Consider the following 27,921-nt stretch of genomic DNA (forward strand, 5'->3'; position numbering starts at 1 on the left):
ATTTCTTTTTGCAACAATGTTCTGGGTAGATAGCTCAAGTCTATCATGTATAGTTCTTTGTTTTTCAGCAAATGTATAAACTTGGTCAAGAAAAGACAAGAGACATGGAGGGCAAATATAAGCATTCCAGCAGCAAAGAAAGGAGGGGATGGAATAGATGGAATGAACAATAGTCAAGGAAATAACTAGGAAAAAATTTCCATAAGCTAAAGACCCAAGTTTAAAGATGCTTGCTCATTCATTAAATGAAAGATCCATACCTAGATAATTTCAGATGAAATTTTTGAACCCTAAGAAAAATGAAACTATTTGGCATGCATCTAGACAGATATACTTGCAAAGTAATGCTAAATCATAGTGGCTAGCATGTAAGCTCCACAAAAGCATTTACCTGTTCTGTTCACTGATATATTTCCATCAATTACAAGAGTACCTGTCACATATAAGTAAATATTAATGAATGAATTAGCTGGCATTAAGAAATCAATCTTTACCTGAAGTCATGAAAATATTCTTTTATATTACTTTGGAAAATTTAATTGCTTTGGCTTTTATACTTCTGTTTACAAAAAATTGATATTTGTGAGTGGTATGAAATCAGGGTTCAAGTTTAACTTTTTCCATATGGATATTCAGCAGTTCTGGTACCACTTATTAAAAGTAGCCTCCTTTCCTTGGGGTGCCTGGGTGGCTCAGTCGGTTAAGTGTCAGACTCTTGATTTCTGCTCAAGTCATGATCTCATAGTTGGTAGGATCCAGCAGTGCCCCAGCTCCGTGCTGACAGCTCAGAGCCTGCTTGGGATTCTCTGTCTTCCTCTCTGTCTGCCACCCCCACTCTCCACCCCCCCCCCCCCACTTGCATGTGGGCACTTTCCTCATTGTCACATAGTGCTACCATTGTCATATAACAACTGGCTGTAAATCAGTAGGTGTGCTTCTGGGCTTTTATTACTAGCATTGGCCCAGTTGTCCATCCTGCACCAGTATCACACTTTCATAATTATTATAGCTTTATAATAAGTCTTGATATTTGATCTATCAAGTTTTCCCATGTTGGCTCTATTTTTTTTTAAATGTTTACTTATTTTTGAAAGAGAGAGCACAAGCAGGGGAGGGGAAGAGAGAGAGGGAAACACAGAATCTGAAGCAGGCTTCAGGCTCTGAGCTGTCAGCACAGAGCCTCATGTGGGGCTCGAACCCATGAACCCATGAGATCATGACCTGAGCCGAGGTTGGGCTCTCAACCGACTGAGCCACCCAGGCACCCCGCATGTTAGTTCTATTCTTTAAGAGTGTTGTGGCTACTTTTAACCATTTATATTTTGCTATAAATTTTTAATTAAACTTACCAACTTCTGCAAAATGAGCTTTTAGGATATTATTAAGATTACATTGAATCTGTAGAAAAATTTGGGGAGATAATTAAATTCTTCACATTATTGACTTTTCCTATAAAGGACCATAGGATCTCCCTCCCCACCCCACCCCCATTTATTTTAGGTCTTCTTCAGTTTCTCTTAAGGATGCTTTCTGGTTTTCTATGTAGAAGGTCCTCTATATCCTTTGTTAGATTTACTCTTAGACATGTGATTTTTCTATGCCATTGTAAATGATTTTAAAAAATCATGTCTATTTTATAAATAAATACACTGGAATTTTGTCCATTAATCTGTATTCAGCAACCTTTATATACTTATTAATTCTAATTATCTAATTGGTAACCTTCATGTAGTTACTTATTAATTCAAATTACTTATGAATGGATTCTTTTGGATTTTTATACATATACCATCACTAATCCACAAATAATGATTAATTTTTTTTTCTAAATTTCATATGATATGTTTCTTTTTCTTGCCTTATTACAGGTTGTTAACACAAGAAATCATTTTTATCTTCAGGTAAAACCACGCTTTCTTTCAATGTGAGTATTTGTGGCTCTGTATCAACACATCCATCACTATCTTTTAACAAAAAAACAATGGCATTACTCATTTGCAAATGGAATTTGAATACCTTGGAAACAAGAGAACACTTTCTTACTGGAGAGATTTCCTTGTAGATTTTTCTGTATCTCCTTTGCCTTTACTCCAGTTTAAGCCAAGATAATCTCTTGTCTAGGTGATCGGAATAACTTTTTCACTGATAAGCCCCACTTAAGGTCTTTCCTACCAATTACTGTCCATGCTGTGGCTAGTATGATCTTTCAAACATGAGTCAGTCTGTAGCATCTTCTCATTGATGTTAGAATGCCAGGATGAAGTTCATACTCCCCAAACCAGCTCATAAGGATTCCATGAGCCACCTTGGTACACCTCTCCTCCCCATCTCCAAACACTCTACCTCCATCTTTTGCCTGCTAAGTCCCAGATGCAGTGAAATTATCTCACCACTTCAATGTGTCATGCTTTCTCTTGCCTGTCAGCTTTCATATGTTTTTCTCCATAGTAAGAATACTCATCCCACTCCCTGTTCTGATGAATTTTTAGCTTCAGGTATCTGTTTAAACATCCTTCCTTAGGAAGACCTTTCCTGACCCTAATCTTGGTGGGACTAATTTTCTCTTTTCTTTTTATTTCACTTAAAGCATTTAACATTATGAGATTATTTTGCATACTTATGATGAGATCTTTTGTCTATTTTTACAGGGGGGATGGATACTGATGCACATATTTTAAGAGGAGATTTATGGTCCTCTTTCATTCACTCTTAATACCTGCCCTTTTGTTGATGTTAATGCGTAATTCTCAACTCTATTACTTCAATTGAGGCATGTTTAATGAGAAGGTCCCCTTAAATTTTTGGTAGCAACAGCAAGGACCAAGCTGCCACAATTTTTGAATGGAGATTTTTCACAGGAACTTTTCAAACATTTTTTCACTTGTTAGAAGAATAAGAATAGTATCTTCCAGAGTAAGATAGACCATGATATGACTTTAAAAATAATAGCATATCCCTATAGTATTGTTTCAGTATTTTTCATAAGAAATAAAGAAAATAAGTAAGAAAATTGAAATTCAATGCAAACAGCGTTAAAGAGTCCACCCAACAATGGAGAGCTCTGGCTGAGGATATACTCAAATTCTTGGCTTAGGAGGCCCTAAATGATCTGAACTCTATGAATATTGAGAACATGGAGCTTCTGCACTAATTCCATCACATGTACTTGTGTTCAATCTCTTGTAGCTCCAAAATACACTTTTAAAAACTCCTTAGAACTATCGATTCTGCATGTATTGTCCATTTCAGTCCGTCTCTTCACATGCAAACCTCTTCAAAGAGTCTACATCCACTTTCTCCCTTTCCTTTCAACCCACTTACTCCTTACTTGCTGCATTCAAGATTCTCTTCCCACAAGCCTTTCTCAAGGTATCAAGTGAATTTTTTTTACTTCCAGCCCTACAGTGCTTGATCTCCCAGCAGCCTTCTGTACTGCTTTCCACTCCTTCTTCCCAGTGTATTTTCTTCCTTTGACTGTTGTAGCAGTATCTCAGCCAAATTTCCTCATACTTCATTGGCTCTTCCAGTTGTTTTGAGTAATAATAATGAACACGGACATTCACTGGAGAATTGCTAATATCTCATTTTATTTTTCGTCAAACTGAGGTTAAGCCTAGTTGTACCATGAGCAAATAGTTGGACCCCAGTTTGGACACAAATGTTTCCTGACAGAGCCCCACATTTAAAGAACCACCATACATTGTCCCATTTCTGGGGGGACAAGTGAGCTATGATTAGTGGATCAAAGAAGAAAGGGTTAGTTTGAAAGGAAAGGAGAGCTAAGATGCAATGGAAGGGGTTCAAATTCAAGACCGAGGAGTTAGGTCCTTGGTCCTTGAAGAGTTATCCTCAGAGCTACAGCCCATCATCCACGAGGCTGCAGCTTCCCCACCAGACCACGAGAGGGCAGCATCAAGAAGCAAGAGGCTTCACCGTGTGCTTCCCCACCACCCTTGGATAGGGAATTTGGGAGCCTGAGCAAGATTATCAGTGGCTGTGCGCTTTCTGGTGCATGCTGTTGCCTCCGTTCAGTTGCTCCTTTTTTTCCAGCACAGATCATCCCTTCTCTATCCACCCCATGGCACTTGCCTTCCCTTCAGTCTCCTGAGCCTTAGGATAAATGGTAATAGAGCGAAGCTACTTTGGGTAGGAGTTTAGGGCGCAGTTTTCCTTGGCTGCCTGAGTGGAGTGCGGCTTCTTAGGGAGCTCGGAGGAATTCATCCTTCATCATCCCACACGCTCCCCAGGGCCCCGGAGAAACTATATTTGCGCGGTGGCCTTGGGCGGAGGCACTATTGGTGAGTGAGCCAGGCTCAGCCCGGAGCGGGGAGCTAGACCAGGAGATCCAGCCACAATTCATTGCTGGGGTAAGCCGGCCTCTGCTCAGCTTACTTGGCCGCTTGGAGAGGTCTGTCTGCGCGCGCACTTCCCGGATTACAGCGGCCTGGGCTCCCAGACCTTGTTCAGTGATCTACCCAGAGAGGATTTTCTTCAAACACTGTGAGGCCCATTCCAAACTTTGTCTATCGCTTGAGCCAGGAAGGAATCCCCGGTTCCAGCCTCCTACACTTCACTGAAGAAACAAGGCAAGGGGAATGAATTTATCCAAGGAAATTATGTGTGTGGGACAAATACATGTGTGGTGGTGGTGATTAGTAATGAAAAAGGAAATTGAGAAGCTGCGCTGTAAAGTGAAGTCGGAGCCACCCAGTAAAGGGCCTTGAATGCACCCCAAGTGGTTTCAACTTAGAGGGCTATGGGAGCCACCAGTAACTTGCTAGACAGAGCCTGACATGTCCGGTTTTGCTGTTTAGATGGCAGTGATGCAGAAGGTAGATTGAAATATCTGGGTGTAGAGGCAGGGGGGTGAGTTAGAAAGCTCATTTCATAAGAGCAGAGTGGATGACATAATGAGGTTGGGAGGGAAGGCAGGTGTATTAAATAAGAGGAGAGGTCATCATAGAGTAGCTGGAAAAGTAAAATCACATGTGGAGGTAAAAGAAGAAAAATAAAGATGGGAGTAGCTGCCCTGAACTGGATTTGGAAGAGGTTCTATTTGGGACGAGATGAGCGTAGGCCCTAGGCTATCCAAGTAGAACTATGAGGAGGCAGCAGGTTATAGGGTTGGTTCTCAGGACAGAAGCTTAGCACAGGGTTGTATGTGAGAGAAAGGAAGTTGAGCCTGGTGGTTATGTGATCACCAGGGAGAGGAGTGGCAGAAAGGGGGGATGTGCCTGTGTTCACCCCCTAGCACCAGCAGCAGCATGGACTGCTTTTCTTTCCACGTCTCAGCTGCATCTGGTTTCCGTGTCATACCCCACCCAAGCACAATCTGGGACTGACTGTCATGCAGGTGTCCAGAGATCCTGATGAAAAATTCTGTTCTATTCTTTGTTGGGGGCTGAAAATGATAATCTTTCTTCAGCCCCATCTCCCTACCTCCCAGAACACCAGAACTGCTTTCCACAAATTTCTTTGATTAAAACAAAAATCACCAGGGGAGAAGGGATACTGTCCTTAATCAGATTCCTCGACTTCCTGCCCTGGAAATTCTGATTCTCTGGGCCTGGAGTGAGACGTGGGGGATCGTCTTCTCAATAACTGCTTCAGATGAGTCTATCAGGGAAGTTTGAGAAATGCTCCTCAGGCCTAAACACAAGTCTGTCTCTTGAAGCCAGTACCAGACTGAACCCCTGCTTTCTGCCATAAATCAGACTAGGGTGGGTCTTAAAGGCAACTGCAGGCTAAGCCTCACACTCTGGACCCAAACCAGCCGTAACCTCAGGTGCACTAGAAGAGCTAGGGTCAGTGTGGAACCTTCTGGGCAGGTCTGCTGTGTTGGAGAAGTAGTTAAGAGCAGTGTCCCAGTCCACAGCTTCGGCTCTGGCAAAGAAGAGCTGTTGCATGTTTTCTGAGTGGGCCGTCACACACTGACACTAATGGGATCTCCAGGGAAGTGAGTATACAGAGAATCAGAGCAGAGAGAGGCTGGAGTTCAGAATTGCAAGTATTTAATCTTCTGTTTGCTACCATCATGACTCCAGTGCCCTTCCTTGTAAGTCCTTTCTCTCCTCTGAGTTATGACTTAATGCTGTTTCTTCTTTTCCCTGATATAGACCCTGGACCTGGCATGCAGAAGCCTCAGCTCTTGGTTCCTGTCATGGCCACTCCAAATGGAACTCTGGTCCATCCAGCATACTTTCTGCTGGTGGGAATCCCTGGCCTGGGGCCTGACATACACTTTTGGCTGGCTTTCCCCCTGTGCTTTATGTATGCCATGGCCACCCTGGGAAACCTGGCCATTGTCCTCATCATCCGTGTGGAAAGGCGTCTGCATGAGCCCATGTACCTCTTCCTGGCCATGCTTTCCACTATTGACCTAGTCCTGTCTTCTGTCACCATGCCCAAGATGGCCAGCCTCTTCCTGACAGGCATCCAGGAGATAGGATTCAATGTTTGTCTGGCCCAGATGTTCCTTATCCATGCTCTGTCAGCCATGGAGTCAGCTGTTCTGCTGGCTATGGCTTTTGACCGCTTTGTGGCCATCTGTCATCCACTGCGGCATGCTTCTGTGCTCACAGGGCCTACTGTGGCCAAGATTGGACTAGCTGCCCTGACCAGGGGATTTGTTTTCTTCTTCCCTCTGCCCTTCATCCTGAAGCGGTTGTCATACTGCCAAACACATATGGTCACACACTCCTTCTGTCTGCACCAAGATATTATGAAGTTGTCCTGTTCTGACACCAGGGTCAATGTAGTATATGGACTCTTCATTATCCTCTCAGTCATGGGTGTGGACTCCCTCTTCATTGGCTTCTCCTACATTCTTATCCTGAAGACTGTGTTGGAGCTGGCTTCTCAGGGGGCAGCACTCAAGGCTTTCAATACCTGCATCTCCCATCTCTGTGCTGTCCTGGTCTTCTATGTGCCCCTCATTGGGCTCTCAGTGGTGCACAGGCTGGGGGGCCCTACCTCCCTGCTCCATGTGATTATGGCTAATATCTATTTGCTACTACCACCTGTGGTCAACCCTGTTGTCTATGGAGCCAAAACCAAGGAGATCCGTTCACGGGTCCTCCATATGTTCTCACAGGGTGGCAGGTGAGCAGAATAACCTCCTTAGGGCCTTCAATCCCTGCCAAATATGGGAGGATTAGGATCTTGTTGAATGTCTCTGTGATTGGAGCATCCAACCCATCGGGCTTTCAGCTTCTAGATATCTAACTAGATCTTGGATTCCTGTTTCCAGGAAATGTGTTGATTCAGAAGTGTGGTTCTGAGGAAGTTTTGTTCGGGCCAAAGAAGCATCCCCAAGCAGAGGGTGCTCCTTGGAAGACTCCGACATTGGCAGGAATGAGTCAGTACTAAGTCATTTGCTGGGGGTAGCCTGTACAAGTGTGATCTTTCTGCTGACATGGTGGTAGAGCCAGAGAGGCAGCAGCCGGCACTGTTAATCAGCTGTGCCCCCAGCAGCAGGCTTTTGTGAAGGAGATTTGAACGTCACACCTCTATGGCTGCCATAGCATCTGACCTTGGACATTTCAACCATGTAAGACCTGTGGTACAGGAACTTAGGTGTTTTCTGCCTCCAGCCCTCAGCTGTATTTAGTTTAATGTTTAACAGTTTAGCGATGTGTAATTGATATACAATAAATGGCACACATTTAAAGTATACAGTTTGAGGGGCATCTGGGTGGCTTAGTTGGTTAAGGTCAGTTAAGTGTCCGACTTCGTTTTGGCTCTTGGTTTCGGCTCAGGTCATGATCTCACAGTTTGTGAGCACAGAGCCTGCTTGGGATTCTCTCTCTCCCTCTCTCTCTGCCCTTCCCCTGCTCACTCTCTCTCTCTCTCTCTCTCTCTCTCTCTCTCAAAATAAATAAACTTACAAAATTTAAAAAGTGTACAGTTTGATAAGTTTTGACATGTACACACCCATAAAACCACACCACAGTCAAGAGAGTGAACATACTCATCACCCCCAAAAGTTTCCTTATACCCCTTTTAAAATCCTTCATTCCCATCTCTCTTGGTCACTCCCTACTCCAGTTCCCAGGCAACCACTGAAATGCTTTATGCTACATTAGTTTGCATTTTCTAGAGTTTTATATAAATAGAATCATACAATATGTACTCCTTTTCTTGCCTGGCTTATTTTACTCAGCACAATTATTTTGAGATTCATCCATGTTGCAGCATGTATAAGTAACAATTCTTTTAACTGCTAGGTAACATTCTATTATACAATTATGCCATAGTTTGTTTATCCATTCACCTGTTGGACATTTAGGATGTTTCCAGAATTGGAAACAAATACAGCTGCTATGAACATATAAGTCTTTGTATGGATATGTGGTTTTTTTTCCCTTCTGTGTAAATATTTGGGAATGAAATGGCTAGATCATACTGGAGGTATATATTTAACTTTTTAACTGCCAAACTGTCTTCCAGAATGGTTGTACCATTTTACATTTCCACTAATAGTGTATGGGAGTGATACTTTTTTGGCATCTTAGCCTACATTTGGTGTAGTCTGTATTTTTTATTTTAGCCATTTTAGTAGATTTGTAGTAGTATCTCATTGTGACTCAATTTGTATTACCCTAATAGTGATGTTGGCATCTCTTTATGTGTTTATTTGCCATCTGTAAATCATTGCCACGTTTCCATTGGGTTGTTTGTTTTGTTATTGTTGAGTTTGAATTTTTTAAAATATATGTTGCATGTAAGTCCTTTATCAGGTATATACTTTACATTTCCCCCAGTCTGTGACTTGTCTTTTACTTCTCTTAAGCATCTTTATAAAACACCAAACATTCTAACTGGTGAAGTCCAGTTTATCAAGTTGTTTCATAGCACACACTTTTTTAAAAAAAGTTTTTAATGCTTATTTATTTTTGGGAGAGAGAGAGAGAGAGAGAGAGAGAGAAATAGAGCATGAACAAGGAAAGGCAGAGAGAGAGAGGGAGACACAGAATCCGAAGCAGGCTCCAGGCTCTGAGCAGTCAGCACAGAGCCTGATGTGGGGCTCCAACCCATGAACTGAGAGATCAGGACCTGAGCCAAAGTTGGATGCTTAACCTACTGAGCCACCCAGGTGCCCCTCATAGCACACACTTTTGATGTCATATCTAAAAACTCATCACCACAGTCACACATACACAAAAAACATTATTCTTTTTCCCCCTAGAAGCATTATAGTTTTAGGTTTTATGTTTAGCTCTGTGATCTATTTTGTGTTAGCTTTTGTATATAGTGTAAGGTATGGATCAAAGTTGATTTATTTCCATATGGACATCTAGTTATTTTAATGCTACTGGACTATCCATGGTCAACTCTGCTTTTGTATCTTTGTAGAAGATCATTTATCTATATATGTGTGGGGTCTAATTCTGGACTCTGATTCATTGGCCTATTTTTCTATTTTTATGTCAATACCACATTGTTTTGACTACTGCAGCTTTATAAGAAATCTTGCAATCAGTATTGTCAATCCTTTCCCTTTGTTCCTTATTTTCAAAGGTGGTCTTTCATGGGAATTTTAGCAGCAGTTTAAACATTTATATAAAATAGTCTTTTAGAATTTTGATTTGAATTGTACTGCATTGATATAGGTCAATTTAGAGAGAATTAACATTGTTAATTAGTGTCTTCTAACTCATGAACAAAGTATATATCTTCATTTTTAGGGTCTTTGGTTTCTTTCAGAAATGTTTTGTAGTTTTCATTGTACAGATTTATCATGTATTTCACCAAATTTATCTGTATTTTATATTTTGATGCTATTATAAATGGTATTTTTTAGTTAAAATTTATGGTCATCCATTATGTTAGTATAGAGAACTGTAACTGATTTCTTTATATTAACCCTGAATCTTGCACTTTGCTAAACTCAATCATTTCTACAAGTTTTTTTTTTGTATATTTCATTAGATTTTTCTACATAGATGATCATGTTGTTTGTGAGTAAAGACAGTTTTACCTCTTTCATTTCAATTTGCATACATTTAATTAATCTGTTTGTTATTGTATTGATAAGAAATGACAGGACATTGTGACTACAAGTGATACCTATCCTGTGATCTTGGGGGGAAAATATCTAGTTTTTTTACTATTAAGTATGTTCTATCAGTTCTTGAGAGAGATATTGAAATATTTAGCTATAATTTTATATTTGTCTATTTATTCATGTAATTATATCACTTTTGCTTCAAATATTTTGAAATTTTCTTAACAGGTACCTAAATATTTAGCATTTTTAAATTTCTTCTTAATGAATTAATCTTTTATCATTATGAAGTGGCCTTCTTTATTTGTGGTAATATACGTTACTCTGAAATGTACATTGTCTGATGTTAATAAAGCCATTTTAGCTTTCTTGTAATTAGTGTAATCATGATATATATTTTTCCCCATTCATTACTTTTCATCTATTTGTGTCCTTTTGTTTGGAGTGCCTTGTTGACGGCATATTGTCAGATCTTACATTTTTATCTGATTTGATGACATCTGTATTTTACTTATGGTATCCCATTTTGTACCATTATGTATCTCTTTGTACCATCTGTTTTCCCCCCTTTTGCTTTTCTTTCTTTTTGATTAACTGAATACTTTCAGTGGTTCTGTTTTATCTCCTTTTATTGTTTATTAGCTGTCACTGTTTTGTTATTTTAATGGCTGCTTTAGCATTTATAATATATCTTATCACAGCCTACTTTCATTTAACCATTCAATGTGTAGAAGAAGAATTTTACAATACTGTATTCCCATTCCTCTCCTCCCAAACTTTGTGCTGTTTTTGTACATTTTGCTTTTATTTATTTTATAAATCCAACAGAAAATTATTTAGTTTTGTTAACAGTCAATTATCTTCAAAGAGGTTTGAATAGTAAGAAAACAACTTTATGTATTTACCCATGTTGTTACAATTTTCACCAGTCTGCATTTCTCCCTGTAGATGCCCATTATTTCTATTTGGTATTATTTTTCTCTGCTTGAAGAGTTTCTTTTTCTTTGTTTTTCTTTTTTTAATGTTTATTAATTTTTGAGAGAGAGAGAGAGGCAGAGTGCAAGCAGGGGAGGGGCAGAGAGAGAGGGAGACACAGAATCCGAAGTAGGCTCCAGGCTCTGAGCTGTCAGCACAGAGCCTGATGAGGGGCTCGAACTTCTGAACTGTGAGATTGTGAACTGAGCCGGAGTCGGATCCTTAACTGACTGAGCCACCCAGGCACTCCGAAGAATTTATCATATAACTTGTGATGTGGTCTGCTGATAATGAATTATTTCAGCTTTTTTATACTTAAAGCATCTTTATCTTGAGCTTCTTGCATCTGTGAATTTATAGTTGCATCAAATTTGGAAAACTTTTGGCTGCTATTTTTTGTAATCCCTCCCCCTCCCCACACCAAGGACTCCAATTACATATAATTAGGCCACTTGAAGTTGTCCCATTGCTTGCTGAGTCTGTGTTTGTTTTTTATTTACTTATTTTAAAGTTTTTTTTTAACATTTATTTATTTTTGAGAAACAGACAAACAGAGCATGAGTGGGGGAGGGGCAGAGAGAGAGGGAGACACACAATCTGAAGCAGGTTCCAGGCTCTGAGCTGTCAGCACAGAGCCCATCGCGGGGCTCGAACCCATGAACAATGAGATCATAATCTTATGACCTGAGCTGAAATCTGATGCTTAACTGACTGAGCCACCCAGGTGCCCCTGTATTTGTTTTTTAAATATTATTTTTTTATCTGTGTCTTATTTTGAATAGTTTCTAATGCTATGTCTTCAAGTTTACTAATCATTTCTTCCACAGTATACCCTCATCCAGTGAGTTTCACATCTCATACATTGCAGTTTTTATCCCTAGAAGTGTGATTTCAATTGTAAAAAAATATCTTTCATGTTTCTACTTAAATTTGTTATCCATTTAATGCAGTTCTAATTATCATCTTAATGTCTTCATTGTGTAGTTCTAATATCTGTTTCAGTTCTGGATCAGTTTAATTATTCTCTTCATTTTGGGTCATTTTTCTTCTTTGCATGTCTGGTAATTTGATCACCTGCGAGACATTGCAAATTTTCCTTTGGTGCTACATATTTTTGTAGCCCTGTAGGTATTCTTATGCTTTGTTCAGGCAATCAGTCAAGTTATTTGTACATAGTTTGATCATTTGGGTCTTGCTTTAAAGATTTGTTAGGTGGGACTAGAGCAGTGCTCAGTCTAAGGTTCATTATTCTCTACTACTGAGAAAAGGTCCTTTTGCATTCTGTATGCAGTGCCCTGTGAATCTTGAAGTTTTTCAGTCTGGCTGGTGGAAACAGTCACTGTCCTTGACTCTGTGTAAGTACTGGATAGTGTTACCTTTAATATTACAGGGAGCTCTTTCCCCATCTTTAGGTAGCTTGCTCACCTGCATGTGTTGATCAGTACCTCAGCTGAAGGAAGACCCTCTACATCTCTAGACTTCTCTCTCTGTGTAGCTCTTTCATCTTTGATACTTTCTCTTCCAGTCTAGCTGGCTTGATCTTCCTGAACTCTTTGCCTCCATTTCCTTAACTTAGGGTGTCCTCTGGACTCTGCCTAGGTTCTCCTCCCTTGTGCTGCAATGAAGCTTTTTTAGGGCAGTAAGCTGGGGAAACACCAGGGTTTCACCTTACTTGCTTCCCATGTCTCAGGGCTTACTCTCCTTCATTGCCTGATGCTTACTGTCTTGTAAACCATTGTGTACGTATATCGTCCATTTCTTGGTTCCTTCAGGTGGATGTTGCTTCTTGATACTCCATTTTGGCCAGAGTAGGGATGTATATATATTTTAAGTCTTCACATAGTCAAAGTTTGGGATGTTGAGGAAAATAGCAAAGATAGTTCAAGGGGATGGCAGTGAGTGTCCGGCTACAGATTCCACAGGGCACCTGGAGCTCTTGTCACCACTAGTTTTGATGTGGTTCAAGATGGAATGGCCTAATTTAACATAGTCTATTTTTGCATAGTTTGAGTTAGCATGCTCTGTGTTGTAAATTTAACACATATTGATGTAAAGCTGATAAGTAGAAAACAAGGAGAAACCAGCTAAAATTCACTTTGCTTTATTTATAGACTTAAAAAAAATTTTTTTATTTGAGTATAGTTGACACACAATGTTTAATTAGTTTCAGGTATACAACATGGTGATTCAGCATCTCTATGTTGTGCTGTTCTTACCACAAATGTAGCTATTGTCTGTCACCATGCACCACTATTACATCATTGGCTACATTCCCTGTGTCATACCTTTTGTTCCCGTGACTTTTAAAAAACTTATTTAAATATTCAAGGTATTTAGTTTCACATTAAAATTGTTCTCTAGTTTTATAAATGTTCTCTCACTATTTTTTGCCCTTAATAGAGAAACCAGATGGCATTGGTATTATATGGCTGGTGTTGGAGATAGGGGAGGTTTAAGGAAATCACATCTTCCTTCCTCAGCCAGAGATTCAGAAACCCAAAGCCAGGGAGTGCAAGATAGTATGGTCCCCCAGGGATCCATGTTATGAGTTAGCTAGACACAGGGTGCAGAGCCTGGGAGACAAAGCAAATGTAGCTTTGGGGAAAGGTAGATGGGTCCATTGGGATCCAGACTTATCAAGGACCCAAGCAGGGGCCACCAATGGGAAGAAGGCATAGTACAGAGAAAGCTTCAGGAAGAAAAGGAGCTCATACTTAATCATGGGACCTCACTGAAAGCTTATTCTGCTTTTCCTCTGGCTGAGTTTGATGAGCCTGGAAAGAAAGAGAAAAACCCCTCACAAAGGTCATGGCCACACAAATGAGTTTCTTCTAGCCTTTCCTTACTCATCCCCCTGTCTGACTTTACACTGGGAACTGGCCAATAGCCCAGCTGGCCCAGGGCCCATCTGGGGAGGACTCTAGAGACCCTGTCTACCCACTGCCCCTCCTTCCCCATACCCTGAGGTACACTTTCCCAGGACACAGAAGCCAAGAAGGACACCAGACCTACAGTTGGCTACTGAGAGGTACGTGCTCAAAGACCCTCTGGGAAGCACTCCCTCCACCAGAAGGGAGAAGCAGAAGGAGGGAGGAGGTAAGACAGAGAATAAATACCCAACCAGGGAGGCCCAAAGGAGGGGGTGGAGACAGAGAGTGGCAGCCTCTTCAGGAAGAGGACTAGAGGAAAAGACACGTTCCTTCAGTGCATTGAGGTGAGTGTAGGAGACCAGGGGATATGTGCAGGTGTGTGGGTTTCTTGTAGCTGGGGATTTCCCGTTAGATTTTCCAAGTGAAGGAGAAACCAGGCTGTGATGAAATGAAGTATGGGAGTGGAGCCAGGAAGAATAAAGGAGGCTCCTGACTCAAAGGACAGTGTTAGCAGTTTCTATGTGAGGTGAAGGGAAGCATGGACAGTGTTAGCTGCTGCCTGTGAGTAATTTTCAGGTACTATAAAAAATGATCAGTTTACTGGGGTCCCCATTTAGATCCTGGCAGGAGCTGTCCTAAATGAAGGTGAATGAAGAACAGACTGGGTTGGGACTGGGTTAGAGTTCAACTGGGGTCCGTCCATGTATTCACAGGACCAGTCCTAGTTTGTTAGTGTGGTTGAAGTTCAGTTTGTGTTGGGGGTAGGGGCTCATTCTGTACTCTGCATCAGGAGTCAGAGTATGGCTGATACAGAGTGTGGCTGATATTGGGACTTCAAGATCCTCCTAGGGCTCTGGTCTTGACTCTGTGTGTGCCTAGGGGCAGGGTCCAGTCTTTATTCCATTTAAAAAGTGGATTACTGTCTACACTGTGACTTCCCCTGCCTTGCACTCTGTTCCCTGGCCCCACTGAACCACGTGCAGCTTTCCTAACAAGGTATGTACTCCTTCTCTCTGGGTCTTCGAATTTGTCAGTATGCACTTTTAACGACAAATTAGGTCCAATTTGTTGCTTTAGTTCCCCCGGCCCCCTCAATTAAATCAAAGCCCTTTGCCATGTCTTGCAAGCCCCTCCGTGATCTGGCCCCTGCCCTCCTCTCTGACCTCACTTTCCAAAATTCCCCTGAGCTCTCAGTACTCTGGCCATGTTGACTTTCTTTCTGATCTGTGAACCACCAGAATAGAAGACCTTTTCCTTTTGTTGCCTCATCTGCTCTTTCCCTAGATGTCAGAATGTCTGGCATGTTCCTATCATACAGCTCTCAGCTCATACATCATCACCTCAGAGAGGCTGCCAGTGACCTGCATCTCAAATATGGGTGCCTCTCCCCTGTCCTTTTCTATCTTATCACTCTATTTTATCTTTAGTGTACTTATCTTCATCTGATATGTTCTTGCTTATTTGTTATTGCCCTCCTAGTGTATGAGCTCCCTGAAAACAGCCATCTTTTCTTTTATCTGCTGTTTTATCTCTGAATGCTGCTGTCCCCATATTCCCAACCCTGCCTGGTTAACCATGACTGGCCCCTCAAGTCTTGGCTCACAGGTTACCTCCTCAGGGAAGCTCTCTGAACCTGAAAATTTGGTAAGCTACTGTCTGCTTTGCTCCCAGGCTCTTTTACTTACCCCTATCCTAGCATTTATCACAACTTGTGATAGCTGCATAATTTGTCTCCATTTCTCCCCACCCCTGCATTGTTTACTGTGTGCCTTGTTTACTCTGTGTCTCATTATCTCCAGTGTTTAGTGCAGATTCTGGTACCTGGTAGTCAGTCAGTCAGTCAGTCAGTAATTACTGAAAAAACATGCGTGTACCAATCAAAGTCCCAGATCAGGCTTTTTCACTGCACCATGTTTCCCTGTGTGTAGGCAACAAAGTAGTTCTGCTGGGCACTGATTACCAGGTCAAGCTTTGCAGCTCTGTGGGACTTTTAGAGACTCTGATCCTACTTGGGAAGGGGAGGGGCAGGGCCCTGAATCCCTGGAGCTCTGTTTGGGGGTGATTTTGGAGGCCCACGCTGCCTCTAGTGAATAGGACAGAGCTGGGAGCCTCACTCTACTTTTTTTGAATTAGAAAAATGAGAAAGTGCAAAGTCTATTCTCAATTTGACCCTTCTAAAATGAATGTTGGACACTACAAAGGTTCATCTGCTTTATCAAATCCAAAAGAGGTAGGGGGACAGAAGATAAGGATGACCTGAGGTAGAAGTGATTCTGGGGCTACCACACACATGGAGGATTAAGGAAGGAACCCCCCTCCTGAACTGAGTGATGAGCTCCTGCAGTTCTTGCCCACCGCAACATTGCCCCTGAAGTTTGCCTTTTCTCTCTGGGCCTGAGAGTAGGATCCAGAGGCCCCCAGGTGTTCTGGGCTCCCTCTAAGGACATTATCTTCCAGATGTTCCCACAGAGGCTGGCAAGGGCACCTGAGGCCCCAACACCGCTGCTCTAAGCATGGAGCATTGTATGTGTTTATCCCCAACAATGGTAATGACCATGAAACCCTTCTCCCATTCCCTGTTTGTTCCCCTTCCCTGCTGCACCTAAGTGGGGAGAGCTGGTCAGGTTTCCTGAGTCCTGGAGAGGGTCTCTAGACTCACGGGTCCTCAAAGTGTGGATTTCTTGGAGATAGCATTAAAATGGACCTTATGACCATTGGTTCATTCCTTTTTTTTTCCTAAATATTTTTGAGAGAGGGAGCACGTGAGCACGCACAAGTGGGCGAGGGGCAGAGAGAGAGGGGAACAGAAGATTCAAAGCGGGCTTAATGCTGACAGCAGAGAGCCCGATGTGGGGTTCAAACTCATGAATCACAAGACCATGACCTGAGCTGAAGTCAGACACTTAACCCGTAAGTCTCTAATAAACTCTCAGCATCCTTATCAGTCAAATAGGATTAATAATACAGGTTAATGAGAGGCTCTCATCATATAAGAAGGGTAGAGGATAAAGTTTTTAAATCTCCATTGTGGGGACTGCCCAAAGTCACAGCCAGAGGAGTTGGGGCTAAAAGGAGAATGCCCAAGTCTTAGTCCGGGAGGGTCCTCTTTACTGCCCTTTTAAGTTCCCTTCCAAGGGTCTACCTGGGTAAGGTATCCTACTTACCAAGCCCTTCTACCCTGCCTCTCAGGTAGATTTTATTGCTTTCAGAAGGTGCAACAACAATTAAGGGCAGCCTAGAATAGGGGAAAATGTACAGACCTTGGTATTGGTCCAGCTATTAGTCCAGTTCTGCTTTACCAGTCAGCTATTAAACCCTGGGAGCACTTTTTAATCCTGTGGAACTTCAGTTTTCTCAGATATATATAAAGATACATAGAATTTCTATCATGTAGAATTTTCTTAGGTTAGAGATAATATTTTTACAGCATCCAGCATTTGGTAGGAGCTCAGTGATTTCTATTTTTATCATAAAAAGCAATAAAATCAGTTTTGGGAGTGACCTCATTGTTGTTCTCTTGGATCAGAAGAAATAGAGCTCATGGCCCCTGGTCTACCTCCCTGACTGCTTTTCCATGTGTTTCTGAGAAGGAGGATGTTCAGAGAGGTCTGGGAAGAGTGTGAGGGTGGGCTGGTCATGGGGGCTGAGCTGGCACTGGGGGACAGAGTCCTGGAGGCCAGGGGGAGGGAATGAGGAGAATTGGAGACTTCAAAGTGTATTTCTCCTCTGTGTAGTTGTGGCTTCTGCTCCCTCCATCCTCAAGAAAGGGCCAAGATGTCCTTCATAGTTCTCCAAGGCACGCCTGCGACTTGCTGAGATAGTGTGACTTTTTCTTTTTCAAAGAAAGTCCCAAGCCTATTCCCTGGGGTTAGGGAAAGGAAAGAAAAAATACTTTCTTTGTTTATTTTTTCTTGAGTATGTTTTACTTTCAAACTAGAGTGATTTAGTTCCTATTTCCCCCAGAGTTCCAAATGTTCTCTGAGTACATGCAAATGGTTCTAATTACCAACAGCCACCCAGACCAGATGACATCTGTTCCCTCTGCCTGCCTCCTGGCAGGACTGTGGGAGATTGGGATGCTTTAGTGCTTGGGCCTTCTGTCTGGTCTCCCTACCATCCCTTCCTTTTTCTCTTGCTGAAGTTTCTGTGGCCCAGCCTGATATTTTCCCCAGCAGTAGCTGCCCACTTTATACTGCTGAGGCATCTCTCTCCCAGACAGCTGAGTCTTCTCCTTGTCTGATGTCTCCACATCAGTGCTTATCCTTTGCCGTTGAGAGAGATGGGCTGCTAGCTACTGTGTATGTGTGTATGAGTATGTGCCTGAGGTGGAGTGGTGATTTAGGTGACAAATGGGGAAAATGAAAAGTTTTTGGGAACTGTGTGTTTTCAGGAACCTTGTTTCCCACTTTAATGGAAAAAATTTAAAAGTGCTTCACATATTGTGATATAGGTTTTACAGCACCCTTTGACATGCCTTATCTCATAATTTTGCAGCAGCACTGTAAGGTTGTTACTGTCCTCCACTTATTTTGAGCTGAGACTTGCATTTCTAGCCCCAGATTTGACCCTTAGAGGCAATAGGTTGGAATATGCTGATCCAATGATTATTTCCTAATATTTCCTAAGGTAGAACATGGTGATCCTGTTCTACCATGTCTGTTCATGTGAAATTTTTGGATGCTATAGATATCTGGCCTCCTGGAGTAGCAGAGCTTTCTTGCTGATGTCTCCAGAGGGGGCATCCTAGGTCATCCTGTCTCTTGGGCATAAACTGTGCTGCATGTCTACTTTGCATTTATGTAGAGCCAAGGCTGCACCTACTTTGTTCTCCATGTATCCTTTCATGCCCTCTGCTTCCCTGGGTAATAAAGGCCTTTTCTGTTTAGAACAAGATTCTTGTTCTAAAATTAGGACTACCCTGCACTGACCTTCCAAATATTCTTTCATTCTTCTCCAAAATCTATAGTTGGTACAATGGGCAGTCCTTCCTACCTCCTTGCCTGTACTATCCTCATTAGATGTCTATTGAGGGATTCTTCTTTTGATAAAACTCACCTTCATTTTCAATAAATGTTAACTGCATACTAATTAATAAATATGGTATGGTCCCTGCCATTCAGGAATCCATAATTCAGGCAAAATAAATATAGAAATAATTATAGTTCAAGACTGTAAATGCATGAAAAGAGACCTAAATAAAGTTCTTTGGGAACACAGGGCAGGAAGCATTTAATTCTATCCAGGGGTAGAAGTTAGCAAACAGCATAGGAGGGAGACAGTAAACCAGGATGTGAAAGATGAATAAGATTTTCTCAGTGGGAAGTCAAGGAAGGGGATCTGGGAAGATCTTGACAAAGGAATGAGAAGTAAACAAGAGAAAAAGACACAGAAGCATGGGAATCAGTGCCACCTTCATGAAACAACATGCATTCTAATATGGCTGGAGCACAGGGGCCATGGTCAGCAGTGACGAGAGAAAAACCTAGGGCAAATGCTGGAAGATAGACTTTTTTGCCACAATCTAACAGTTGAGTCTTTTTTCTAGAATCAATTTGGAACTTTGAGAGGTATTTTTTTAAGCAATAGATAGCTGATTTCATTTGGTGGGAAGATTGTTGGGATTGTGCATATGAAGAAGGTGGCACTGGAGACATGGCAGTCAGAATAGAGCCTCTGAGCTTGTGTGGCTGTTCAGGCCACCCCACAGAAAAGAAGGAAACACTGTAAGAAAACGGTTAACAATGATAGATGTAATTATTTGCACCTTTACTTTGTGTCAGGCATTGTGTTAAACGCTTTATACTCATTGTTTCATTTAATACTGACATTGACATCTATTAGGCAGTCACTATTATCCTCATTTTAAAGATGGGGAGACTGAGGCTTATAAAGGTTAAATGATTTGCCCAGATGGCATAGCTAATGAAGTTATCCACCAGGATTTGAATCCAGGACTGAGTTCAAAGCTTTTGATTTTTGGACAGGGAGAGTTGAATATGCCTGAGAGTCAGGTGATTCCTTTCAGTAAGACTTTAGAATTATGAATCTGGATCACAAAGACAATTCAAGCTTGCTAAACAGATTTGGGAGTCAATAGTTTTACGTGACAAATAGATTTATTGAAGGGGATGGGATAGCCAGGGTAGAGGGTATAGAACAAGAGGGAAACTAAGGATAAAATTCTGAGAGCATTATTATCTAAAAGTATGCATAAGGGTCAAGCAGAGGAGTCTGCAGGTCCAGAAAGGAGACCAAGAACAGATGATCAGAGAAAGATGAGGAGCATTAGGAGGAGGGGGGAGAGTTTTAAGAAGGAGAGAACTGCTCATAGTGTCATAGGTTAGAGAGGTCAGTACAGAGGATTTCAGACACTGATGACTTTGGCTTCTTTGCCTGATTTTCTAGGCTAAATATGGCTCCTTATACCCTTTCCCTCCAGCAGTTGGAATTAAACTTTAAAAAACCCATGCTCTCAGTGTTTTGCTCTCTGTCTGGTGTGAGGGAACCCTTGTGGGATAGCTCAATGGTGAAACAAAGATTATTGACACATTCTGAACCCGGTGAATGGTGTAAGTCCTTCCTGATGCTGGCCATGCACTCTTCTTTACAGTCAACTGTTGTCTGGTGACTTGTCTTAGTATTTCACTTCTTTTCAGGACTGATTTTAGAGGTGAGATTAGTGATTAGTCTGGGCTTTGAGTTACAAATGGCTCACACTCACCTGCTCTCTGGTAACCCCCATTCAAGTTTCAAGATCTTAGGAATCTAACCTTTTCTTTTTTCCTCCCAAGATAAAATTATCTTAAATATATCCTAGCAATAAGTGGCACTATTTCCATTATGGGAAGAGGAGATAGCTAGTTTCCAGATTATAGCCAAGCATATTTTCATATATATAACAAGTGTAAATTTATATAATCTAGTAAGTCATAGAAGCACATGAATATTTGTGGATGGAAAAAAGGAACGGATAAAGGAAGTTAGTTAACTCTCTAATTGTTTCAACAGAGAGATAAGATCTGAGAAAACTCGTCTGACATTTCCCATCTCAACAATCTCTAGTTATAGCCATCACTTTTGTAGCCAAATTTGGGGATAGCAACCCCCTGCTATAGGATTGATTATTTCTGCAGTGCTTCTAATGCCATCATCATCTTTCAGGTTTAGTTTTCTGTGTCAGTCCCTCTCTTTTAAGCTTGGTGGGTCCCCTAGACACAGAGCTTGAGATGGTGATTCTTGTTTAAGTGATGTATTGACAAACTACTGTCCTGAGAAGAGGGGTGAGACGGACAGGATAGAAAGGGAGAGAAAGCTAAGCAAGGCTGTGGTCTCAGCAAAGTCTGGTTGCTCAGAAAGCTCTGAAGTACTCACTGCATCACAGCTTAGGTCCCACCTGGAGGCAAGGCGACTAGCTCTTTGCACCTTTATGTCAGGCAGTCATTGACCTCTAGATGTGTCCTGGGGTTGAGGTGGGCGGGTATAGCATAACTTCTGGGTGAAGTGCCTCTCATTTGATCAAGGATAATTTTCTGGAGAAAGGGAGAACTGTGAACCTTTAGTACTCCACACCCACTGCAAATATAGGTGCATTGGTTTGGTGGAGGGGATCTGAGTGATATACCAGTGGCATCCACTACAGCTATTGTTCCTTTTATGATACAAACTGGATAGTCTGGACAATGTAAGACTCTGGATGGACATTGGACAGGAGTAAAGTATAGAGTCAGAGTTTAGAATGAAGTTAGTTTGTCAGTTTTTAAAACTGGATTAGGGATTATCATAATAAAATAGGTATTATTAAGTTTTAGATCAAGTTTGAAATAGCTTCCGGAATTAAGCGTTAGATTAATGTTAAAGTCTGAGTAAAGGTTAGAATGAGAGACATCATTAGGATTAGTGCTAAGATTAGGTTACCATGTTGATTTGTGCTAGTATTGCTATATTTGGATTAGAATTAGTTTTAAAGATAGCCCAATGATAGAATTACAGTTGGTACTGAACATAGGGGAGCATAAGGGTAGGACAGGGTAGAGGAAATTATGGGACAACATAAAAATATCATCTAAGTCTGTATACTCAGTCAATAGCCTATTTTTTGTGAACTAAATGATGTAAAATATGCTTAGAATTTTTGTTTTAGTATTTTACTTGTTTTCAGGATTGAATATAGAGGTGGGATTAGTAATTAGGACTGGGCCTTGAGTTACAAATGGTGGTTAGATTGAGTTTAGAATAGAATCAGAGTTTGGATAGGCAATGAAATTAGAGTTAGATAAGAGAATAGGACATCAGGGTGGAGGGAAGGAAGCATGGTTTTGGGATCCTGGAGTATCTGACAATGGCTTATTTATGTATTCCAGCCTGTACCTGCTTGGCACTGGTTGAGGCTCCTCTTCTTCACTATGGTGGACACCAATGGCAGTGAATCTAGTGCCACATATTTCATTCTAATAGGCCTTCCAGGCTTGGAAAAAGCTCAGTTCTGGTTGGCCTTCCCGTTATGCTCCCTCTACCTTATTGCTGTGCTAGGTAACCTGACAGTCATCTGCATTGTGCGGACTGAGCACAGACTACATGAACCCATGTATATTTTTCTTTGCATGCTTTCTGGCCTTGACATACTTATCTCTACTTCATCTATGCCCAGAATGATGGCCATCTTCTGGTTCAATTCCACTACCATCCAGTTTGATGCTTGTCTTCTACAGATGTTTGCCATCCACTCCTTATCTGGCATGGAGTCCACTGTACTGCTGGCCATGGCCTTTGACCGCTATGTGGCCATTTGTCACCCACTACGCCATGCCACTGTGCTAACATTGCCTCGTGTTACCAAGATTGGCGTGGCTGCTGTGGTACGGGGTACTTCACTTATGGCACCCCTGCCTATCTTCATCAAACGGCTGCCTTTCTGCCGCTCCAACATTCTTTCCCATTCCTACTGCCTACATCAAGATGTCATGAAGCTGGCTTGTGCTGACATCCGTGTCAATATCATCTATGGCCTCATTGTCATCATCTCTGCCATTGGCCTGGACTCACTTCTCATCTCCTTGTCATATCTGCTTATCCTCAAGACTGTGTTGGGCTTGACACGTGAAGCCCAGGCAAAGGCATTTGGCACTTGTGTCTCTCATGTGTGTGCTGTTTTCATATTCTATGTACCTTTCATTGGGTTATCTATGGTGCACCGCTTTGGGAAGCGGCATGACTCCCTCCTGCCCATCATTATGGCCAACACCTACTTGCTTGTTCCTCCTGTGCTCAACCCTATTGTTTATGGAGTGAAGACAAAGGAGATCCGGCAGCGTATCCTTCGTCTTTTCCATGTGACCACCCATACTTCAGATCCCTAGGTGTCAGTGAAAATTTCTTTTCCTCTCAAAGTTTTTCAATTCAGATTTTAATATCAACATTTTGGAAGACATTATTAGGAAAAAAAACCCTTCCCTAATAGAAACACAACAGATACCTTCAAACAGGAAATTGGTTGGAGAATCTCTGTATGGATAGGGGCAGCAGAACCATACACTCCCATTCCCTGTTTTTAAATATTATTTTCACTTTATAATTCTCTTTATATAATTATTAAAACCCTGAGATGGTTGTGGCTGGAGAGCTATTTCTTCCCATTTAATCATTTAGTCCAAATCTCTGCTTGCATTGATAGTCCACAGCATTTCTGAGATGAGAGTTGTACATCTAAGGGACATTGATCAAAAGTTAAGCATGGCAAGAGTAAAATAAACACAAAAGCACAATATAATCAGGTAATCTTGCTTGAAACTATGATTTTTTCTTCAGAATCCCCAACTGTATTGGATCCCAGGAAAACAGATATACCGGGATTTCTTTCTTCAAAATGATCTCCACAGAGAATAAATAATTTCTTTTATTCTGGGAACCAGCTCTCAAGAGGAGGATTAGAGTAGAACCTGGAAAATACTACAGTTACCTACCTTAATGAAAGATGACACACTCTGTTCTGAGCATTTTTACAGATCATGGATACTTTCCCTTCACTATCTTATCAGTGTTTTTATCTGGGTAGGAATATGATTAGAATCATCATTATACCAATGGGAGAATTGATACTTAATGGGGATCAGTGAATTATATGAAGTCACAAAAATTGTCTTTTGATATCCATATTGTGGGGAGGGACTGTTAGAGAAACCTGTGAGGTAGTGAGTTAGACATTTCAAAAGTCTTGCATTTTTTTAGGGGAGGTATTTAATTTCCTTCCTCACTCATTTAGTATTGCATATAGGAATTTCCTGTTAATGTTGCTGATGGCTTTAATTCCAATAGTTCCTGGTCCATTTGCCACCATACCTGGGTAGTAACAGCAGAATGTGTTTGGGACATTCCCAAACAGTGGCTAGTTTGGAAAATAGTATGATTAGCAGTGGGGTCACTCAAAGGATACCTGGAGAGACACTTTTTGGAGAAATGCAGCTGAGAAGACCTAGAAGCTCATGACAGAAATGACAGGTCTCTCACAGACCAGGGGTCTAGAACAGGAAGCATCATGAGGCTGAGCAAGGCCAGTGGCCCATGTGGCTAGCTGGGAAGCAAGGTTAAGGCAAGCATGGCTCCAAAGAAACTAAATAGAGCATATCAGTGGATACGGCCTATCCCCTAGGCTCTGAATGGCCCTGTGGGTGAAGCCCACAACATCAGTGCTTGGAGAACAAGGCTGTAGGAGAGGCCATAAAGACTAGTATTTAGCATGAATATAGTCCTAGAGGTCTACTTAGGCACAACACTTCTAGATGGAAGCAGAATGGGAAGGAGAAGGTGTGGGCGCTACAGGAGTGCAGCAGGAATAGACAGGGAAGAAATGAGACCATTACCCATGGAACGCTTGTTAGACCTAAACAGAAGCAGGTAGTATAGTAGAAAGCTTGGCACAGAACCCGCCAGAATTTTCTGGCTATAGCTAGCAGACTGCTTGTTAGAGAGGGTATAGAGAGAGCACATGTGATTTCTTGGACTGGAATCCAGAAGATGAGAATTGTGAGCAGTATGGGATCTGATATGCTCAGGTGAGTGGTGGCCAGCAGAACTAGGAGCATGAACTAGAGTCAGTGCAGGCTTTGGTCATTTCGGGCAGAGGAGTGGCCCCTTACCCAGTAAAGCCCTGACATTGGGATTGAGAGAAAGAGAATTAAAGAGAGAGAAACAGATTTTCTTTCTTATTAGGAAAGCAGTATAATAAACTTTTGACATTCCCCAAATACAAAAGAAAAGTATAATAAACTCCAATAAAGTTGTCACATTGAAAGACAAACATTGTTAGCATTTTTGTGTTTATTTCTCCAGATTTTTAATAGGTGTTTGTATGCATGCTTCTGTATGGACATATGATGAATGTGTGTTACCAGTTTTGTATTTGAAAGCCCGTTAGATATAGGGATAATCAACAGATAAATCGGACACATTTAAATTTTTTTTAATTTAAAGATACAGCCATTATCCTAGATTTTAGAAGGGATTCCAAGTCCGTGATAGTATGCTCATGATAAGTTTCATGGCTTTAATCTTAAGTGACTTAACCATTTTGTGAGTATAAACACACACCACCACCACCACCACCACCTTCCTTTATCTAATGTTTTAATAAATACTAAATTATTAAATGCCAGATAGAGACAAAGCTATAGCAGGACTCTTTTAACTTCTAGGTCAGATTTCTGGTCATTTATTTAATGACTACTCACTGGGTCACCTGGAAGGGCCTGGAGTTAAGGACTAGAATGAGAGGGATAGGCTGCCTCTTTCAGGAGATTTGGCTGGAAGTTAGGGTATGTTCTGGCAAAGACCTTCATCATGTGCCTTTCACATAGGTATCCTTTACCTTCTCCATTTCCTTTGTTTAGGCATTGCTGCCTCTGACCCTACTGCCTCAGCCACTTGGACCTTTGTTCGGTCCTGGAGGAGTCTGAATAATACTAAATCTCAGTCTATAAGTCAGTCATTTTTTTTAGGTTTATTTAGAAATGTTTCATAAATGTGGCTTGTGTTCTCCATTCTGCTTACCAGTGTTCTGGTCCAGATACTTACCTCTTGCTTAGAGGATTGCCATACTTTCACATTTGTCTCCTTGCCTTAAACATCTTGTGCACGAGTCCTAAATCCCATGTAGTTTGCAGGAATTTTTCCAAACACAATTCTGATTATCTTGCTCCCCTACTTAAAATCCATTGAGGATCTTTTATTGCCTCCCATACAGAGTTACTTCTTAGAATGACAGTAGGCCATTCTTTTTTACTTTTATATATGTTCCCATCTTATTTTTTCTGTGTAAAATCTCTAATTTTTCCACGTAGTGTGTTTTTCAGCTACTTTATAATACTTGCTATCTCTCAATGATTTCATGCACTTTTAAATCCTCTATTTCACTCTGTTTCCTTTGAATTGCCTTTTGCCATTTTTTCTTTTTAGCAACACTTGATAAAATGAAACTCTTTTATCATTTGTCAGGCCAAAAGAGGCATTTTCTCTTTAGTGTCCCTAGACCTCTTGGTTCATACTTTAGAACTGGACCATTTACAGTTCAGAAAAGTTTGAGTGAGCTGCTGAGTCATATACGCTCAAGTTAATAAAATATACTATATTATTACTTTAATTAAATTGAAATAAGACTCCTTTGGATGCAATGAGCATACATGTGGAGAGTCTGTCTTTAAGATAGACAGATCTGAATTTGGGAAAGTGCCGTATTATACCATTGGTTTAGGATTTCAGAGTTGATGTTTGTTGTTTATCTCTTAAGGTACAGTAGTCCCACTTCCTATCCACAGGAGATACATTCTAGGACCCTCAGTGGATGCCTGAAACTGCAGATGATATATACTATATGTACTATACGATGCTTTTTTCTATATATACATACCTATGATATTGTTTGATTTATAAGTTAGGCACAATATGAAATTAACAACATAATTAATAATAAAATAGAACAATTATACTGTAATAAAAGTTATATGAATGTAGTGTCTCTTTTTCAAAATATTTTATTGTACTGTATACTCACCTTTCTTCTTTTTTTTTTTTTAATTTTTTTTTTCAACGTTTATTTATTTTTGGGACAGAGAGAGACAGAGCATGAACGGGGGAGGGGCAGAGAGAGAGGGAGACACAGAATCGGAAACAGGCTCCAGGCTCTGAGCCATCAGCCCAGAGCCCGACGCGGGGCTCGAACTCCCGTACCGCGAAATCGTGACCTGGCTGAAGTCGGACGCCCAACCGACTGCGCCACCCAGGCGCCCCTACTCACCTTTCTTCTTATGATGATGTGAGATGATAAAATGCCTACATGAAGAGATGAAGTGAGGTGACTGATGTAAGCATTGTGATGTAGTGTTAGGCAACTACTGACTTTCTGATGATATGTTAGAAGGAGATTCATCTGCTTCCAGACTACAGTTGATTGTGGGTAACTGAAACCACGGAAAGTGAAGCCATGGGTAGGGGGGCACTATTGTATTCTCAAAACTTCTTGTTCATTCCCGGACATCTCATAGCTTTCTTTATGTTAGGCTGGATCCAAAGGGAATGAAGATGATGCAGAATCAGATTGTAGTCTGCCTTTTCTACAACTAAGGGAGCCAACAGGATACAGAGCTTTTAATTCTAAGAAAGTTAAAGAACAAGGGGATGGAGAATCAGCTGCTCTTCTTCCACGGTCTTCTTCCCAGACATGTCCAGATCCCTGACTTACTTCCAAATCCATTTCCTCCTCCTTCTTCTCTTATTCTTCCCTTTCATCTTTTTCACGACCACGATTGACAGGTAATGTATTCCCTACCTTTGTTTTTAAGCTGTTTTTGTGAGTTATTGTTCCTTATTAAAATATAGATATATCAGTAGAGAGAAGCCACACTTTCAAAGATAGCAAGTGTGACATTTGGAAGGTAAAAATCACCCAGAAAAAGTATCCTTAGAAAAGGTGGCTGATGGGAAGGAGGACTTTAAGAAGGAGTGAAAGATGTATCACCCTTTCTTTATCTAACTTAGAACGTCTTAGGTCTTCCAAGAAGTTTTCCATCTTATCTAAGGTGT

The 27,921-nt window shown here is 41.2% G+C and overlaps 3 protein-coding genes across 3 annotated transcripts in view; all 3 read left to right on the forward strand.

Annotated features, from left to right (window-relative positions):
• The window catches only part of LOC101081161 (olfactory receptor 51H1-like), a 309,613-nt gene that overhangs the window by 18,297 nt on the left and 263,395 nt on the right, over positions 1-27,921 (forward strand). The gene's annotated exons all lie outside the window — the stretch shown is intronic.
• Positions 1,211-7,768, forward strand: LOC101090137 (olfactory receptor 51D1). The gene has a single exon (XM_045038811.1). The coding sequence runs from the start codon at positions 6,035-6,037 to the stop codon at positions 7,103-7,105; it is 1,071 nt and encodes a 356-aa protein (XP_044894746.1). The 5' UTR covers positions 1,211-6,034; the 3' UTR covers positions 7,106-7,768.
• Positions 21,668-26,886, forward strand: LOC101090385 (olfactory receptor 51E1). Its single transcript, XM_045038814.1, has one exon. The coding sequence runs from the start codon at positions 22,254-22,256 to the stop codon at positions 23,205-23,207; it is 954 nt and encodes a 317-aa protein (XP_044894749.1). The 5' UTR covers positions 21,668-22,253; the 3' UTR covers positions 23,208-26,886.

This window comes from Felis catus, chromosome D1 (assembly GCF_018350175.1).
Source record: "Felis catus isolate Fca126 chromosome D1, F.catus_Fca126_mat1.0, whole genome shotgun sequence".
Taxonomy (NCBI): Eukaryota; Metazoa; Chordata; class Mammalia; order Carnivora; family Felidae; genus Felis; species Felis catus.

Coding starts and splice junctions, on each gene's coding strand:
- LOC101090385 (XM_045038814.1), top strand. CDS start 22,254: ATGGTGGACACCAATGGCAGTGAATCTAGTGCCACATATTTCATTCTA.
- LOC101090137 (XM_045038811.1), top strand. CDS start 6,035: ATGACTCCAGTGCCCTTCCTTGTAAGTCCTTTCTCTCCTCTGAGTTAT.